At 48.7% G+C, this 17,903-nt stretch overlaps 1 protein-coding gene across 5 annotated transcripts in view; it reads right to left on the bottom strand.

Moving 5' to 3' along the window:
* UBE2H (ubiquitin conjugating enzyme E2 H) overlaps positions 1-17,647 on the bottom strand; it is a 42,224-nt gene extending 24,577 nt beyond the window's left edge. For 2 of the 5 annotated variants that reach the window (XM_062492396.1, XM_062492398.1), the window contains exon 1: positions 16,071-16,216. In XM_062492396.1, the coding sequence (XP_062348380.1) occupies positions 16,071-16,201 (131 nt within the window). In that variant the 5' untranslated portion in view covers positions 16,202-16,216. Of the gene's footprint in view, positions 1-16,070; positions 16,288-17,383 lie in introns of those variants that run through there. The other 3 variants (XM_062492400.1, XM_062492397.1, XM_062492399.1) reach the window with 3 other exon arrangements.
* Between the last annotated feature and the right edge of the window lie 256 nt (positions 17,648-17,903).

The raw sequence follows: 17,903 nt of genomic DNA, 5'->3' as shown, positions 1-17,903 counted from the left end.
CGATGACATGAAGCCCCAAAGGGACAAACATCCATCTCCTGCTGGAAAACCCTTGGGATGAGATGTCTGAACTCAAAGCAAATGCAGAGGAGGCAAAGAACTCAGCTTAGCTAAGGGCTTATTTGGCGGGGGGGGGGGGCAGAAATACAGAATTATGTCAAGGTCTTGATTTTAAACAAAATAAAAGAGTTTTGTGGCAAGAAGGAGAAAGTGTCAAATGAAGTATTTTAAACTTAGAATAAATGAAGCTTAAATTTAGCTTTGGCATGGAGCAGGTCCAGTTCTGGAGGCAGATTCCACATCTTCTCTGTTGCCCACTGCCAGGACCTCTCCTTGCCTCCAAAAATGCTGAACTGGGCCATAGAGACTAAGGAAAAAGATGCTGATCATCAGCTCCAACTCCAACCAAAATCTGACTTAAGGAAGTGTGAAATCAAGGAATCCTGAGAACTGCTTTAATGAACATTCCATGCTGGGATGCTTCAAGAAAAATCAGGCCTGGGAGATACTTCCCACAAACAAACTGAACCTTGAACTGCCAAATCATCACAAGGAGGAGGAAACCCTTCCCAAGTCCTGCTCAGGATCCCCACAGGATCTCTCCATGGTCTGCTGGGAGCAGAATTTTTTGCTGTCCTGCTCCTCAAGTCTCCCCAACACCAAGGAGAACAGCGTGGGGTTGTTTTGCACAGTTCCTTCCAACCCCACTAGAAATATTTGGGGATGCATTTCCTGATCCCACTGGGACCAGGATTTTTAAACCATGGTTTTCACAACTGAGACAGCACCAACTGCTTGAAATTCCAGCCTGGGCAAGCTGGGCTTGAGCTCTAAACCAAACTCAGAGCCCACAGAAATGGACAGTGCCAGTGAAAATGAAGCAGCTCTGTGCTCACAAAGCTGCTTCAGCTTTAATTCATCAACAATTGGCTTTTGTGCTTAACATCCAAATTCACAGCAGGGAACTGCCTCCCACCCAGGTGTTTTCTGCTCCAACCACAGTAGCAGTAAGGTCTCCCAAAGGTATTTTGAGGGTGATTTTGTCCCCTGAAGAAGAAGGAACAACTGATACCTCATAGAATCGTAACATTTGGGTGGGAAGGGATCTCAAAACCATCTGGTGCCACCCCTGCCATGGACAGGGACATCTTCCACTGTCCCCGTGTGCTCCAAGCTCCATCCAACCTGGCCTTGAATAATACCAGAGCTCCAGAGGCAGCCACCTGTGCCAAGGTTTCATCACCCTCACAGCTAAGAATTTCTTCCTAACATTTAATCTAAACTTATCCTCTCCAGTTTTAGGCCATTCCCCAGGTGCTCATTCCAGAATTCTTTGCTACTTGAGCCAGAAGCTCCAGCAGTTCTGGCCCTTCCTGGTTCTTACCTGCCAATCCTCAAAGAAAAGAGCTTTAAAACAAATCTCCAAACCCACTGGGATTTCTCCAGCATGGGTGGAAGAAATAAAAGCCAACTGAATGTGGAAATTAGGCTCAAGATTAGTCCAATTCCTTTAACCTAAAGTTACACAGAGTAAAATCCTGGTTTGGCTTCAGTGGAGATTTCCCACTACCCAATTTGAAGGAACACACGAAGAAGCTCCACCAGCTACAGGTGTTTTTTTCAGGGTGGATCATTCCACCTGAGGCACCTGGGGATTTCTGTTCCTTTCAAAACACTATTAAAATTACATAAAATAAAATAAAATATATTTTCAAGAACAAGTGAAATTCTGCTCTCCTGATTCTTGGGCGCAGCAGAGGAGACACAGAGCAGCTCACAAGCAGTGGAAAATCAGGATGAACATCAAGCCTGTGCAAGGGGCTTGCACCCAAAATTCTTCCTTAAGTGCTGAGGCAACACCCACACTTTTGGAAAGTCTCATCTGAAACCTATTTGTAGCCCTAGTCAGGATCCTGCTCCTTTGGCATCAGGGTAATGTTTACAACAGCTCTCCATGGCCTGCCAGGAACAGAATCCAGTGGGATTTTTCCTTTCCTGCTCCCCAAGCACCTCTAACACCAAAGAAAACAGAGTTATCTCCACAGTGAGGCTGTTTCACAGCAGTCCTTCCAATCCTACATGGAAATATTCTGGAGTTAGGGACCTGAAAGTGCTGTGCCTTTTACAGATCCCTCTTAAATCCCAGAGGATGGGATTTGTTCACTTCTCTCCCTGCCAGAGGGATCAGATTTGCTTCCCCCCTCCCTGGCTTTGTTCAAAGTGTTTTAAAGGAGCAGCTCAGGCAGGATTTACACACAATTTCATTGGGTTTTGAGCACAAATTCCAAACCTGAATCACAGACCTGGTGATGTTACAACCACCACAATTTCCCTGTTTTCTCTCACACCAAAGCAGAAAATCCCCAAGTGATTTAAGAAAACACCCTGGTTACACACAGCTGAAGTTTATAAAATTTTCCTTCTTTCCAGGCCACCTGCAACATAAAAACACCACAAACCCACACACCAGGAAACTGGAGACCAGTGCTGCTACAGGAAAAGGTGCAGGAGTTTCCTGCATGCCAGGGTTTTATGCAGAAATTCCTCCAGCAATCCAACATGCCACTGTCAGAGCTATTATATCAATTATCTTCATCCTTCCAAAGGAATGAGGGCAATGGGGCGCTGTGGCTTCCCCAGTGCATCCCATAAACACATTCAACATCCCAGGGCTGGCTGGCAACAGCCAAGCTGCACAAATGGGTTTCTCCCTGACTTTTGTCCACTGCATGTGGCCATTTCTACTTAAATGGTCACATTTGTAGATTTATTCATTTAATGAATAAACCTGAGTTTATCATTCAGCTTTCTGCCAAGTCAGGTAGGATTCCACTGGATGGATCAGTCCTGAGAAAATACAAATACACAATTTCCAAGGCTGGGTCAGTACAAGCAGTTCCCACCCATCAAGTCATTAATTGGAAAAGTGGAATCACAGGCTGGTCTGGGTTGGAATGGACCTTCGAACCATCCAGTTCCACCTCCAGGGACACCTTCCACTACTCCAGGTTGCTCCAACCCAATTCTGCTTAGAATGTCAGTCGAAAAGACTGACACGAGGCAGTTCATCACCAAACCACCTGCAGAAAGCTCATTTAATCATCAAACCATCTGCAAAAAAAGTTCATTTATCAGCCTTCCAAGTTCAGGTAATCAAGCTGGTGCTTCCTTTAATCCCAGCAATTCCTCCTGCATCCAGCTCCCACCATCAGCCTTTGCACCAAGAACAAAACTCACCCACAAAAAATCGATTTTAAGTCTTGAGAGCTTCCAAGGGGCTTTGGCCTTTCCCAAGAGATTAATTGCACAGGATTTTCCTGAAAGTTGAAGCTCTAAGGATACACTGTGTTCCAGAGGAAGACATGAGAGAGCCACGCTCCGAATGAACAATGATCCCCACATGAGCTTCCGTGTGCAGCGGAAAGGCAGGAGCGGGGCTGCGGCCAAGCGAGGAGCCAGCAAAGCCTTGGGAGCTTTGATTGGATTTGGGAATGTCTGGAAAGCCCTGAGCTCGCCAGCACCAACAAAAACACAGCCAGGCAGAGCTTGGGCAACACCACAGCCAGGAGTGGAGGGTGCCCAAATCCCAGGATAGATGTCATGCTGAAGGCAGGCATGGAAAACACCTATTTTGAATTTTTTTTAATGGTTTACAGGCTTTGGAGATCTTCCTTTGCTCAGCAGCTGCACCAGAAGCAGAAGGAAGAGGTCCAGGCTGTTCTCAAGCACTGGGGATTTCTCTGACTACGGGAAACCTCTGATGTCAGCATTTCCCAGGAAAGTAGGGATTAAAATCATGGAATGGTTTGGGTGGGAAGAGACCTTAAAGATCATCCACACCCACCCTCATCCATGGGCAGGGACATCTTCCCCTATCCCAGGCTGCTCCAAGCCCCATCCAACCTGGCCTTGGACACTTCCAGGGATCCAGGGGCAACCACAGCTTCTCTAAAAATTCTATCCCAGGGCCTCCCTACTTGCCCAGTCAGGAATTCCCTCTCAATATCCCATCTCAAACTCCCCTCTCTCAGCTTATGGCCATTCCCCCTCACCCTGTCCCTCCAGGCCCCTCCAAATCCCTCTCCCTTCCTTCCTTTTTTCTAAGCCCCCTTAAGGCACTGGAATGGTTCATTAAAGTCATTTTGGCACAGGTGACACCACCACAACCGGAGGAAAGGAAAAATGGAATTTTGTTTCATAACACGAGCAGCAGAAGAGTTGGTTAAACACAGAAACACAGAACACAAAGTCCTGGGCACTGCGGCCAGGCAGACTCCTCCAAAAGAACCTCCAGATGTAGAGGTGGGAGGGCTGCAGAAAGATTGGGATATTTCCCTGGCAGAGTTTGGAAGGTGCTCTCACTGCTGGAAGCTCTTGGAAGTAAAGTTCCCTACCTAGAAGCGCCAAATCCTCTTGGAGAGGGAAACCAGGACAGAGGGGTGAGTTTGCATCTGCTGGAATCAGGAGCAGCTCATCCACACTCCTGCTCCAGTATCTTGTTCTGGCACACCTGCTCTGGCTTAATTATCCCACTTCCCTCTCAGCTCCCTAACGAGAGAAAGGCAGAGCCCAGGGGAGCTTCACAGATCAGCTATCCCTAAATTTATGTCCTTGCATTTTGAAGAGCTGCAGGAAGAAAAACTCACCTGGAGGTTTCCCGCAGGAATAACAATACCCGGGGTTTGTTATGTGGATCAAAAAGGAAAAAAAAAAATACCAGCAGTCAATTTAAAATTGAAGCTGAGGGTTCAGGCCTGGAATACACCCCACACTGTCAGGATAAATGGTGTTGTCAGGACACTGCAATTCCCAGCTTTTAGGCTGCACTAGGGAGCGTTAGAATGAAGGCAAAGCTTTCTCATAATTAGTTAAATTCAGCTGAAACAGAAGATTCCTTGACATCATCTCTTTGAATCACCATTATAGAAGAGACAAAGGAACACCACTGCACTGCACTAAAAACTAATTAACAGTTTAGTCCTTAGCAGGTGCAGCTGCCTGAAAAGTGGGATTCTGTCACCAAGTTTGAAGTGTCTCCTCCTTCAGAGAGGAGATGATAAAAACCCCCTGAGTTTTCCCCAGCACAGAACAAAAACTCTGGAGCCGACCTCTGCCAGATGCTCTGAATTCCAGGTGACCTCCGGCAGAGCCAGCCAAGCTTTCAAAGACACACATTTATCACAGCCTTCTTAAATAAATCAGAATTAAGCAGCCTTGACACCTGAAGCCATTTTGGAAGACAATATTACTAATCCACAAAAAAAAAAAAAAAACCCAAAAAAAAACCCAAAAAAAACACAACCAAACACCAAACCAACCCCAATTAACCAGTGTGCTGCTGCAAAGAACCAGGATCCCACAACAATCAAAGAAGTTAAAATAAAGACAGATTGGAATTACAGAACCAGCACACTGCTCCCAGCAATTTTCCCTTGTGCTGCCACAGCGACTTATTTTCCTTCCCTTTACTCATCTCTGCCATTTGACAATTTTAGCAGAGATGTGGGGCTTGGGAAAAAAAAAAAGTGGGAACATTCCTTACTTGAGATAAATTTAAAGGGTAATGAGAAAAGTGGTTTTCTCCCTTTACCCCAAGCTGTTCCCACCCTAAACCTACACAAATCTTCCAGTTCAGCAAGCCACAGTTTTTTGGGATATGGAGGTGATCCATACACAGAAATAGGACAGAAAATCTCCTCTTGGCCACACTGGCAGCCCTAGATGGGACTCAAACCCCTCATCCATACAGAAGCTCCATGTTCTATTACTCTTCCCTGCAATTCCACCTCCTCTTCCTTATTCAGGAACTTCCCAAGCCAAGCTCAGCCTCGTCCCTCCTCTTTGGGATTAAAAGGAAACAGGGATTTCAGAAGAGGCAGGGCTGGCTGTAGGGCACAGCCAAGATGCTCCAGAAATAGGGACAGGGGCAGGAATTTGGATACAAAACCTCCCTCTTCTGGCTCAGAGGCTAAATTTAGTCCAGCCTGGTAATGACCTAAAAACCAGCTGATGTGGGTTTCTGTGATGCCTGTGGCAGCTCCAGCCACTTCCTGAGAGGGATGTGCACGTGGCAAAGTTCTCCTACCTCCTGGGTGACTTCAGGAGACCCAAAATGGGAAATGTAGACATTATTTCACAACTGGACCCAAAGGATCTGCTTGAGCCAAGTGTTTCCTGCTTCTGATCCATTCTATATTCTGAAAGAATTAGGGGAACGCTCCCCACCCTCTCTTTCAGGGTTTGCTTTTCTGTCTGAAGCACCTTGAAAAAGAGTATCAAAACCTTCAGCATCCCACCTTTTCCTGGGATGCTCAGCAGCAGATTCCCAGCTGCTCTGGAAATAAAACAAAATCTGCAGAGGATTACAGAGTTCACCTCTGGTGCCGTCCAAGTGTGGAGAAAACTGGAAAGAGAAACTCATACACAGAATATCCTGAAATGCCTTAATGATGCTGAACTTCAGGTGGCAACAGAGAAATCTGTGACTCTGGAAGCCACCAAGAGCCACAGAGAACAATTTGAACGACTCAGTGGCTACTGAGCTGAAAAAAATCCTGAACTCTTTAAAAACCCCCATTAATGCCATCTCCTGAGCCTGCAGAATCCTGTTATATCCCAGCCACACGGACCAGGAAGCCCCTGCAAAAAGATGAAGTTCAAAAAGAAGCAAACTACAGCAAATTCAACATTTACCAGCACAAGACTAAAATTTGCCTCTAACAAGACAGAGATGCTGGTTCAGACTCAAAGTAGCCAGTTATTATGAAATTTTGGGGTGGAAGGGACCTTAAAGATCACCTGATTCCCACACCTTCCCTATAACAGGTTTGTTGTGCTATAACAAACTCTTTTCACACACAATTCCCACTTATCCAAACAACTCCAGAGAAAAACTAATGGAAATAAAAGCCCCAAAGCCATGTGCACAATGCTGAGAAGAGGCACCAGCAGCACCTGGACTCTCTCGAGGCACTTTGCCACAACAGAATCCCTGCACAAACCCCACAAAACGGTTTCTTGCTACATTTAAACAGGTCTAACAGGCAAATCTTGCTAAAGTGAGGAAAATTTCTGATTTTTTTTTCCAGAGAACTGACAATTTAAAAGCTGAGGCAGTCTGGGTCCACAGCTGAGAATCTGAACAAATCAAGGCGTGAGTGCAGGGATTGCTGTGATGCAGCTGAGGGACAGCGGCTCTAAATCCCAATATGAGGATCTGACCCTCTAGGACACAGCAGAAGAACCAAACACATCCCTCTCTTCCACAACCTATTCCCTAAATGTGGAAAATCAAGTTTAGCACCAGGATGGGCAGACGGGTTGAAGGGCTTTGCACTGGGTCTGCAAATTTCCTGATTTCAGAGCAAAAGCAAAGTTGGGCAAACCTTGAAATGCAAAATAGGGCCTACCCAGGGATGAAAGGGATCCATTGGGGCACGTTATTGCTCATCACCTCACTTTTAGGGGATCTTTTGTTCCATCTGGCAAGGCTCAAGTCTCGATTTTACTTCAAGCACTGACCAGTGACTCAAACAGGGTTCACAGTTTAACTCAGTTGCTGAAACCACGTGGGAATATTTCTTCCATCCTGACAAACTGGGGGGTTTGAGGCACTTTCCACCCCTGGCGCTGGTGTTAAGGTTTTCTCTGTGTAAAACATACTGGTTTTGCCTCCTCCCCAGTTTGCAGAACATGGTTATTTTCTGAGGAATTCTTTTTCTCCAAACTGGGTAAACATTTAAAATTATCTTTTCATGGCAACACCAAACAAAGCATGAAGTAATAAAACCAGTGGATTTTGAGTAACGTGCAGCTTTCTCAGCACTTGTGAGCAGGACAAAATCTGTTTAAATCCAAGACCCTGGAGCTTTACAGGAGTTGAAAAAAAGTGTGGAGCAGCTCCAGGGGGAGCAGGGCAAGTTAACACCTCCTCACATACCTTCCCTTTCAAGGAACACAGGCTCTGGCTCTGACTTACCGGGATCTGATTTCTGACATCCCAACTTTTCAACCCAGCCCTGTGTCCCCCCCTTCTCAAAGCACATTCTCCTGTTGGGATCTGAGCTTTCTCCAATATCCAGGCACGGATTCCTCCCCTGAGCCGGAGTATTAAATTACCAACGTTGTTAAACAAAGTACTGATCATTCAGCTTCCTTATTTCCACTGCTTCCCTCAATTCGACACTGACACAGCCCCCAGAGAAAAAAAATAAACAGTGGGAAACAGAAAGTAGGAGCAGTACAGAATAAATCAGTATAACCACGCTGAGTCACCTCAGAGATCTGACATTCCCAGGATAACTGCTGCCCTCCTGGAAGGACTGTTCCTTTATTTCAGCCCTGTTGACTTTGGAATCGAGGATTCCCAAGCAAGACCATTCCCAAACCTAGTGGAAATCAGCCCCTGACTGTCTTCTTATCCAAACAAAGCCCGTGCTAGTTTCTAAACCTGGCTTTGTGTTTAGAGAGCTTCTAAAATTCAGCAGCACAGCCCAGGGGGATGTAGGTGCCTTCAGAAAGGATCCCAGTGCTGCAGAGCCATGGGCACGGGCACGGGCACGTCTGTGCTGCAGAACATGAGCTCAGCGGGAAAGCAGCTGGGGCATTGTGAGGTTTAAAACCTGCCTGGCTGCCATGTGAAACCAGGTCCAGCCCTGCTGGCTTTGGAGATCTGAGGGGGAAGGTCACCGAGTCTGAACTGATGGCATCAGACAGAAGAAAAACAAAACCAGTTTCAGTTGCCTTCAGCAGAAAAGGAGAGGGTGACAGAGCGGTGGCTTCTGTTGGTTTCCCCTGATGGAGCAGCTTTTCCTGGATTTAGCAGCAGGGAGAAACCTCTCCCCACTCCCAAAAGGGAAGAAAAAAATCAGGGAAATAAAAGGATAATGGGAAAAAAAAAAGACATATTAAAAAGGATTTTCCATGAATAAATCAGTTTGGGAACAGCCAGGAGCCAAAGGCAAGTTTTGGGCTTCATCTCTCACCAGTTCTATGTCATGTCCTTGCTGTTCAGGCAAGTGTGGGCTTCCCATCCCTGGAAGTGTCCAAGGCCAGGCTGGGAACATGCTGCGATAGTGGAAGGTGTCCCTGTCCATGGTTTGGGTGGGAACTGGATGATCTTTAAGGTCCTTCCCACCCAAACACCCCACGATTCCATGTTCTGCTCCTCCAGGTTCCAGAAACACCCGGGTCCTCTCAGCACAGACCTCACAAAAGTATGTTTTAAAAAACCAACAACTTCCCTTCCCAAATGTACTTGAAAGCTAAACCTGGTCCTTCTCAAACTGAAAAAAGTTCTGGCTTCACACCGCTCACACACCACTGAGCAAGGCTTAAAGGAGAAGCTTCATTTCCTAAAACCAAGAGGAGTCTTAACTCTTCAACCGTGGCCACGCTGGTGATCTATGAGCTTCAGAGCCCAGTTTTAAAAGAGCATTTAGAAAAGAAACTGCTTTAAGAGCAAAACGATTTTCAATTTCTGCTCAGACAAGTCAGGGTTGTGTTCTCATGCAGCTTTCCTGCTGCAGAAATGGGGTTGTCTCCTCGGACACAGCCTCAGAGCAGGCCTGGACCTGCCAGCACAGAGACAAAACAAAGCACCACAGCCCACAAAAAAATAAAAAAAACTTGCCAGCGTGGTTAATAATTTATCAATCTTTTCAACTTTGCATCCATTAATCTGCCATGATGGAGGTTAACCCAGGACACTCAGGCTCAGTATCACACACTGGTTTTTACTTTTTCAGGGGTTACACTCAAATTCTGTAAACAGCTGATCCTACCCTAAAATCTCTTTTGTTTTATCAAAATCACAGATTTTACAGCCAGCCAGTGTCTGTCCCTGGTGCAGACATCCTTAAAGTTGCCTTTCAATGCCACTCCTGGCTCCGTGGCTGGGAGCAGGCAGCCTGGATTCTTCCTCCCTCAATCCTATTCCTTCATTGTGCAGGGCATCACCTCACCCCTCTCCTTCCTTCCCACTCCCCCAGCCTGTCCCAAACCACGCTTTAGAAAAAATCCACACACCAGTGCCTAGAAACAATCAGCTGTGACACTGAGAAGGCAGCAAGGAACTGCACAGCTCTAATTTCCACCCCAAGTCCCCCCTGTCAGTGCTCAAAGCCAGGTAAAAGCCCCCTGGAATTTGGCAAATAATGAAAAATTTATTTAATAATCAACTGTCAGCTTTTAACCTCAACCTTTCACAGGGAATGACACAAAGCCTCCAGGGTGAAGCTCTTCTAAAAGGCAGCAACTGTCATAAATGTAGACTTTTCCCAAAGAAAACATTAACAAATTCAAACCATTCAATTTTAAGGAAATAACACACACATAAAAAAAAGCCCTGGACAATTAAATCCAGAGATTGCAAAACCTTTCAAAATAATCCACCCAGACACTCTATTTGTACAAACCCTAAAAAAAAATATATAGTTTATGCAGTGATTCCAAGGAAAGCACGGACAGGGAAAAGCAGCAATTTCTGGAAAGCAGCATCTGACCCTCAGAAAAAACAATCCAAAATGGCTCTACCCCTTCCTCATGCTGAGTCACGAATATCTGGGAGTCTCCATCACCTCCTGGATGTGGATCATGCAGGATACCCCTGCTCTGTAATTCCCAGTTTAAAGGGATTAAAGTGGACAGACCAGCAGCTCTGTTTTACAATTGATCCACAGGGATTCACTGATGTGCAACACCTCATGCCAAGTGATTTGGGAGTGATTTGGCATCTCCTGGAAGGCTGCATCAATTTGTTCCAGGGAACCAGTGAAGTGATTTAAGATTAGAGGATGGCTCTTGGAAGCTTCAAAATAAAATAGTGGCCAAATCCTGAATCCAGAACCAAGCCAATCATTATTGGATAAACAAGAAGCAGCAAAATCATTGTTTTTCAGGAGATTAAATCCACCCTCAATTTCAAGACAGATCCTCAGGGAGGCTGAGGAAAAGAGAGTGAAGATGAGGAGGCAGCAGTTGGAGGTGAGGAGTCATAAAGGTGATGGAATGAGGGGTGACAGCAGATGGAAAAGCATGGGAAGAGACTGCCTTGGTGATGGGAGAGTGAATCCTTGCACTCCTTTCCAATAACCACATTCCAGGTGTACCCACACCAAGGCACAAACAGCTCTGAGCATCCCAAGTAGGTGGAAAAAAAAAAAAAAGAAATTTTAAAAAGCAGCGAAAAGAACAGTGAGAACCGCACGGTTCTGCCAGCAGCAAAACCAACTGGGCCCATTTTCCTGGGATGTGCTGGGGGATCCATTCCATCCAACAGCTCATCCAGAGACTCCTGCTGGAATCCACACCGGCTGCATGAGCCAGTGGAAAGCAGAGATGACAAGGTCGGATGATCCTTCAGTCACGAGAGCTCTATTTTGGTGAGGAAAAACAAAGAGCTGGGCTCTATGTTCATTATTCCAGAAATACATGGACAAAATCCACAGGGAAAAGGAGGCAGTGAAAGGAGGGAAGCTGAATGCACACACTAAGACACACAATGAAGCGCTGAGCTCTGATACACACACCCACATCTATAATTCACATTTTATATTAAAAAAATGTTATTCAGCATTTTTGCTGCCAGAATAAAGTCCAGGACAGCAGGAAAATTCAGGCATTTCTGCCTCAGCATGGGATCACCTCTGACTTAAGCAGACAGTGAAACCAGGAGGAGTTTGGCTGGGAATCTGCTCCATATGGGAGCCTGTCACTTTAACTGTGGGCTCTGTCCTTCCTTACCAACAACCTGTTATGTGTTTATCCCAGGAATGGCTCCGATTAAATCACGGTTTAAGAAGGGCACCAAGCACCAACAGGTGCTGAGAACATTTGGTGCTACTGTACCCAGATCTTCCAGAGGCACCTTCCCTTCCCAACAGCCCCATTCCTGCTGCTTTGCCTTGAGGGAAGGGAGAAAAATCCCAAGAAAAAAAAAAAACAGGGAAAAAGTCTAGCAAGGTTTTTGATCTAGGAAAAAAAATCAAGGAAACAAAGGGGAAAAGTCTATCAAGACTTTCAGTTTAGGAATAAAACCCAAGGAAACAAAGAGGGAAAAATCTCTCAGGACTTTCAGGAAGAAAAATTCCTGGGAAACAAAGAGAGAGAAAATAAAATCCATCCAAACTTTCAGTTTAAGCACTCCTCCACTTTTGCTTCCCCCAGGACACAGGGCAGGGATGCTGCCCAAGCTTTAACAGCCTGTGCAGGGAGTTGTACCTTTGGGAATCACCTCCACGCTCAGGCATCTCCCCCCTGTGCTGGCACTGCCATGGAGGCAGCGAACCCAGAGCCTCCAAGGAATGATCTCCTGGAAAGATCTGGGTGTGAGCTCCCAAGGAGGCACTCAGCACCTTCCAGGATTTCATTCCTCATCTTCCAGACTGTCTGCTACTCCTGCTCCAGGAATTAAGGGCGAGTTTGTAGGAGAAATTTATTAAAAAGCCCCAAAACATGAAAAAAAACCCCAACCACCATTTAATGCCAGTCCACGACAATGACCAGAACCAGGACAGAACACTTCCCATGAAGACTAACTGTAATTTTCCCCTGGCAAATGAAATGAAAATGACTGAGGGGCATCTCCTGCTTCATCCAAAACATTGGGACCTGACAGGGTCTGCAGGACTGGGAGCTCAGCTCTGAGCTCCCATTATCAGCTCCTGCTGCCGAGAGATGCCGAGCACGTGGGAGTCACTCTGGGAGATGTTTCCAAAAGCTCACCAGGATTGTAAAATAGCGGTGATGACACTTTAAAACAATCCCCTACTACAAATCCAAGCACAGCTTCCCTAGGAAAGCCAGGAAAAACAGCTGGCACAACCTCCTGGACCCAGTGGAGGGAAGAGCAAGGACATCATTTTACAGGGAATGTCTGTTTTCCTGAAATCCCGTGTTCACTTTTGGGGTTTTTAAACTGTTACCAAAGGAAAGGCCTCTAGAATTTGTTTAATCAGCATTTAATGCTCTAATGCCACTTCAGAACTGGGAATCTGGGAAGCATCATCTTGCCAGACTACTCAGTATTCCAAAATCGCTGCTCTGAGACTAGGGAATGAGATGGGAAAATAATTAAAATTACCCATATTTTTATTATTTTAAGCAGGGTTGGGATGTCAGGCTCCAACAGGCACTCTGCTCCAAGCAGCCCTAAGCAAATCCAGATCTCCCAGTCTGAACTCCATGACCGTGGCAATTCCATGATTAAACAGGTGCACTTGGGCTTTCAGGTCTGCTCGAGGAGCCCCAGCTTCCAAATCCTCCCCCATCCAACTGACAAGGCAACAAAGGGAGAGTGAATTTCCAGCTCCAGCCAATTTTTTGGGAAAAAGAAAAACATCCAGTCACCAGCAATGACGCCGAATTCTGCTCAAAAAGCAGCAAGATGATACCTTTGGAAGTTGTCATTTAGGCAACAAAGATTATTTATTTTCCTCCAGTTGGCTTGGTTTGGGCAGAGATTTATGGATTTCAAGTTCTCCTCAAGACAGGCACCACCTCCCAAGCCACATTTACCTGATTTGATTTATAAACCACCACCTGAACATTTCTGAGGAAAAGGGGGGCTCTCCCACTTGTGGGAAGGGGCTGCTGCCATGTCTTCGTGCATTTTGAAGCATCACCACACGATTCCCCTCATCCCTGGAGACCTCATTAAAAATGAGCCCCAGAAGTGGAGCAGAAAGAAGCATAGCGTGACATTCGAAAAATTTACATTCAAAGTTTCCAGAAATATCCATCCTTTAAAACAAAACAAAAACCCCAAACAAAAGCCCAACGAAACAACAAAGCCCCACCAAACCCTACCAAAACAAGACATTCCAGTGCACACGCTCTTCCCTGGGGACAGGCCAAAGAGAACAAAGCCACGTGACCCTGAGATTGCTCAACGCTGCTCTTGGAAGGTGTTCAAGTGGGATGATAAGTGCAGTGTAAGCCTATAACGACCAGAAAAAGGAATTTATCCCAAATGTAAACTCTGTCCTACCCTTTGCCTCGACGGAGCAAACACGGGGGGGAGTTTTGAGATTACAAAATGCTCTGCAGGTAAACTAAGGAGCTTTGTACTTTTATTCTCCTTGACTCAGGACGAGCCTAAAATTAGCAGGGAGTGCAACGCTCCGTGAATTACACTCCCGACGCGCCTCCCAAACCCCCAGCTCTGCAAACTGGGCAGCACAGGGAGATTCAAACAAAGCTGGCCACTATTTATAATTCCTTTCAGGCACAAAACAGGGTGACACTTCCCTTTACCAGCTCTGATGCTTAAAAATAGAGCTCGGGGACTACAACCCAGCCAGCAGCATTTCTCCACAAAAGGAGGAAAATAAATCAGCACTAAATAAACTCCGGGCCAAGGGGAAGCTGCGAGCGCAGCGGCCACGGAACAATAAACCTCGGGGTCAGAACGGGAAACAGCCCCGTGGTTTGGGGGGGGTGGGGGTGCTGGGGTGGGTCCCCCCATGGGTATAAACACCCTGGCAGGGGCACCCCATCAGCTGCAGCCTCGCTCCGCCCCGGGCCCGGTTTCCGGGTAGTAACAGAACAGCCAATCCGCAGAGTTGCGAGAGCTTGAGGCCTTTCCCCTGCAAACACGGCTCCGAGGCTGGCACTCGCCCCAAAACCAAGGGGGAACCACAAAGGGGAGCCCCCATTCTGCTGCTTCCAGGGTGGGAGCTACCTGGAAAGGCCAGGCCTGGAGCCTGAGGGTTTCCCAGTAGGATGACCCAGCGCTCCCAGGCCACTGGTTTGTGGGTCTGGAGGTGTTTTGGGGAGCACAGAGCCTTCCTGAAAAAGCCCTACTCTGAAGGGTCACAGGTTACCCAGGAAACTCGGGCTGGAGCCCCCCAAAAAGGGGAGGAGGGATTATGGCTCTCTTTTCCCAGCCTCAGCACCACAAACCCGCCCCGGAGGGAGACAATGAGTGCCGGGGAGTTGGAGCACATCCTCGTCCAGGAGATTATTAAACATCAGTTCCACACGTTCCTGCACAGCTCTGCCCTTCCTGTAGCCCCGCAGAGAGCAGCCACCTCTCCCCTTCCCTCCTCACAAAGAGGCATCCACAAAAGGACACGGACGTGTTAGGATTGAAAATAGGAATCATAAAAAGACCTCGCTCAGCTCCTAAACCTGTCAGAGCAGGAGAAGGCAGGAGTGTTATTCACCCTGCTCCGTGCCCCCTCCCTACTGGGAAAGGTAGCCCTTGGCAGGCCATAAATCCACGTTGGAGATGTGGAAAGGGGATGAAAAAGGAAACCGCAATGAAAATAGCAGCAAAAAGTGGGAGGGGGGGGGGGGAAAGAACCCCAAACAAAAACCCTACACGGCAACAAAACCCTGAAAGCCCCAGGAGGAGCTGCCTTCAAACATTCCTTCAGACGAGTCCCTTCTCCTCTGGCCACCACGGAGACGCTGCTCGCTGCCACGTCTCAAAGCAGACGCCGATTTCAGATCTGTGTCCAGAGGGGGAGATTCCCCAGGGAAGCGTCTCGGAAGCCGGGGCCTAGTGAGCTGCTCACCCCGGCCGAGCCAGGCAGACAAACAAAAAAAAGGCTGGGGAGGGAGGGGGGGGAGGGAGGGAGGGAGGGAGGAGTGGTGAGGAGTCATCTGACACATCGAACTTCCTAAGTTTGTTGTCCGCAGGAGACCGACTGCTCTAACCCTCACCTCTTGGAAAAAAAGGAAAGCGGAGCCGACAACAACAACAAAAAAAAGCTTTGCTTTTGAAAAAGCCATTTGGGTTCCTTTTGTCAGGGGTCAGAAAGAACAGAGCAGAAACTCCCCAGCACCATGAGGAATCCCAGGCATTCGGGGATTTCTACCTACCCAGCTCCTAGAAACACACAGCAAAGCCACTTCGCAGGGAAAACCTGCTCTTTGTCCTCCAAAATGCTGCGATCGCTGGAGAAGCCGGCAAGGAACCGAACAAAAAGGGGGGGGAAAGAAAGGAAAAGAGAGGGGGAGGGGAAAGGGAAACAGAGCAGCAGCCGATCAGGTTGGGCCTCGGCCCCTCTCTGGCCCAGAGCTCTTTTCCACGGTATCCCTAAGAAAGGTTTCCCCCCACCCCTCACCAAACAGCTGGAATTCCCGACCCTCCTCCCGGTGCGATTAAGCATCGATCGCAATTGGCGGAGTCTGACATGTGTGTAACTTTAAACCCCGGGATAAAAATAGCTCCGATTCGAGCACCATCAGGACTCATTTCCTATTTGCTTAAAAACAGGGCGAAAAATACAGCGAGAGCAGCTTTGTGGGGAGAAAGGCGCTGGGCGAACGTCAGACAAGTTTCCTTCGATAAGCCACAAACAGGAGCGCTGCTGCTCCTCCCTCCCTCCCCCCCCCCCCCCCCCCCCCCGCCCTTCCAAAAAAACACCACCAAATCCAGATAAGTTTGTTTATCTCTCTCTGGGAACTAAATCAGACCTGTTTCTCGACCCCTGGACACCACCACGGCAGAGCCATCAGCCCCCAAGTCCTCCTGAAGGAGGCCGGGGACGTTCAGGCGACAGATCCGAGAAACATTTCATCCACTCTTGTCATTCCTACCCTTCCCCGGCTCACACCGCCACCTTGTAAACAAAAACTATTAATAAAACAATCCTAGAACCGAATTCCCAATGGTGTTTTTCAACGCCACCCACTCTTCCAGACAGAGAGAAAAAGGGATTCACCGCCCCGTAAAGGGACAGGGATAAAAACAAGGAGGAAAAATATAAACAGATCTATGAAGGAAGAAGGGGGAAAATGAAAAAGTAATAAAGCCTAACTAAACCTGGAGGGTTACATAAACCTCTTGGGAGACAGGCTTGGGCCGTGATGCCCTTCACCCACCCCTGGGTCTGTTGAGCCAGACCCCGAGGGACCTCCCTCCCGTCCTCCCCCAAAAATTAAATCGCTAAGCCGGCACCAGAAGCTTCGTGAACCGCGGGGTGAAATGGAGGAATAAATAAAAATAAACCCCACAAAAGCCTTTCTTTGGGCTGTGGCTGCTGGAACTGCTCTCCCGTTCCTCGCCCTCCCCAGGGCAGGCAAAGGGGGGCGCGGGGCACCCAGACTGGGGGGGGGGGCACCACCAAGGGGGGTCTGCAAAGAAACCCCCATGGCCGCCTGTCAAGCCACAGAAGGGGCTAAACCCCAGAAATAAGGCAGAAGAGGGGTTTTAGGCCTCCCCTGGTGGGCAGGGGGGGCAGATGGGCGGGGGGGGCAGATGCGACCCCCAGCTCTGGGGAGAGGCTGAGGGGCTGCGAGTGGGGGGGTGTGGGAGGCGATCCCGGCGGGGGTCCCCGGTGCCCCCCACCCTCCCACCCCTCTGCAGGCCCGGCCGTGGAGGGGGGATCCTCGTCCCCCGTGGGCCCGGGGGGGGAGGGGGGCACGGCAAGGATACAGCTTGACCACGTCGGTGTCCATCCGCCTCTTGCCCGGGCTGGGGGACGACATGGTGGCCGCGGCCGCCCCCGGGGCTCCGGGCGGGCTGTCAGCACCGCCGCCGCGGGCCGGGGCCACCCGGCGCCGAGGGTAGCAGGGGAGCGCCGAGCCGCGAGGCGCTGGGACCCGCCGCTGTCGCTGTCTCCGCTCCTATCGCCGCTGTCGCCGCTGTCGCCGACAGGCCCCCCCACCGCGCCGCTCGCGCTCCCTCAGCCGCTCCGGCCGCCTCTGCCCCAGCCTCTCTCTGGACCCCTGACGTCACCCGCGGTGACGTCACCGCCCCGCGGCGCTACCATTGGCCGCGCCCGCAACGCTCGCCAGCCCCGAGGCACGCCGGGAGTTGTAGTTCTGACGAGGGGAGGCGGAGAGGAGAAATGATAGATAGGCCGTGGGTTCGAGGCCCCGCTGGGGCCGCAAACTCCCGTTCCTCCTTTTCCAGTGTTTCCCGCACTTCCTCATAGCTCCCCGTATTCCCGTTC

The sequence above is a fragment of the Cinclus cinclus genome, chromosome 4 (assembly GCF_963662255.1).
Source record: "Cinclus cinclus chromosome 4, bCinCin1.1, whole genome shotgun sequence".
NCBI classification, from domain to species: Eukaryota; Metazoa; Chordata; class Aves; order Passeriformes; family Cinclidae; genus Cinclus; species Cinclus cinclus.
Note: the sequence above shows the minus strand (reverse complement) of the source record. Positions and strands in the feature narration are given on the sequence as shown.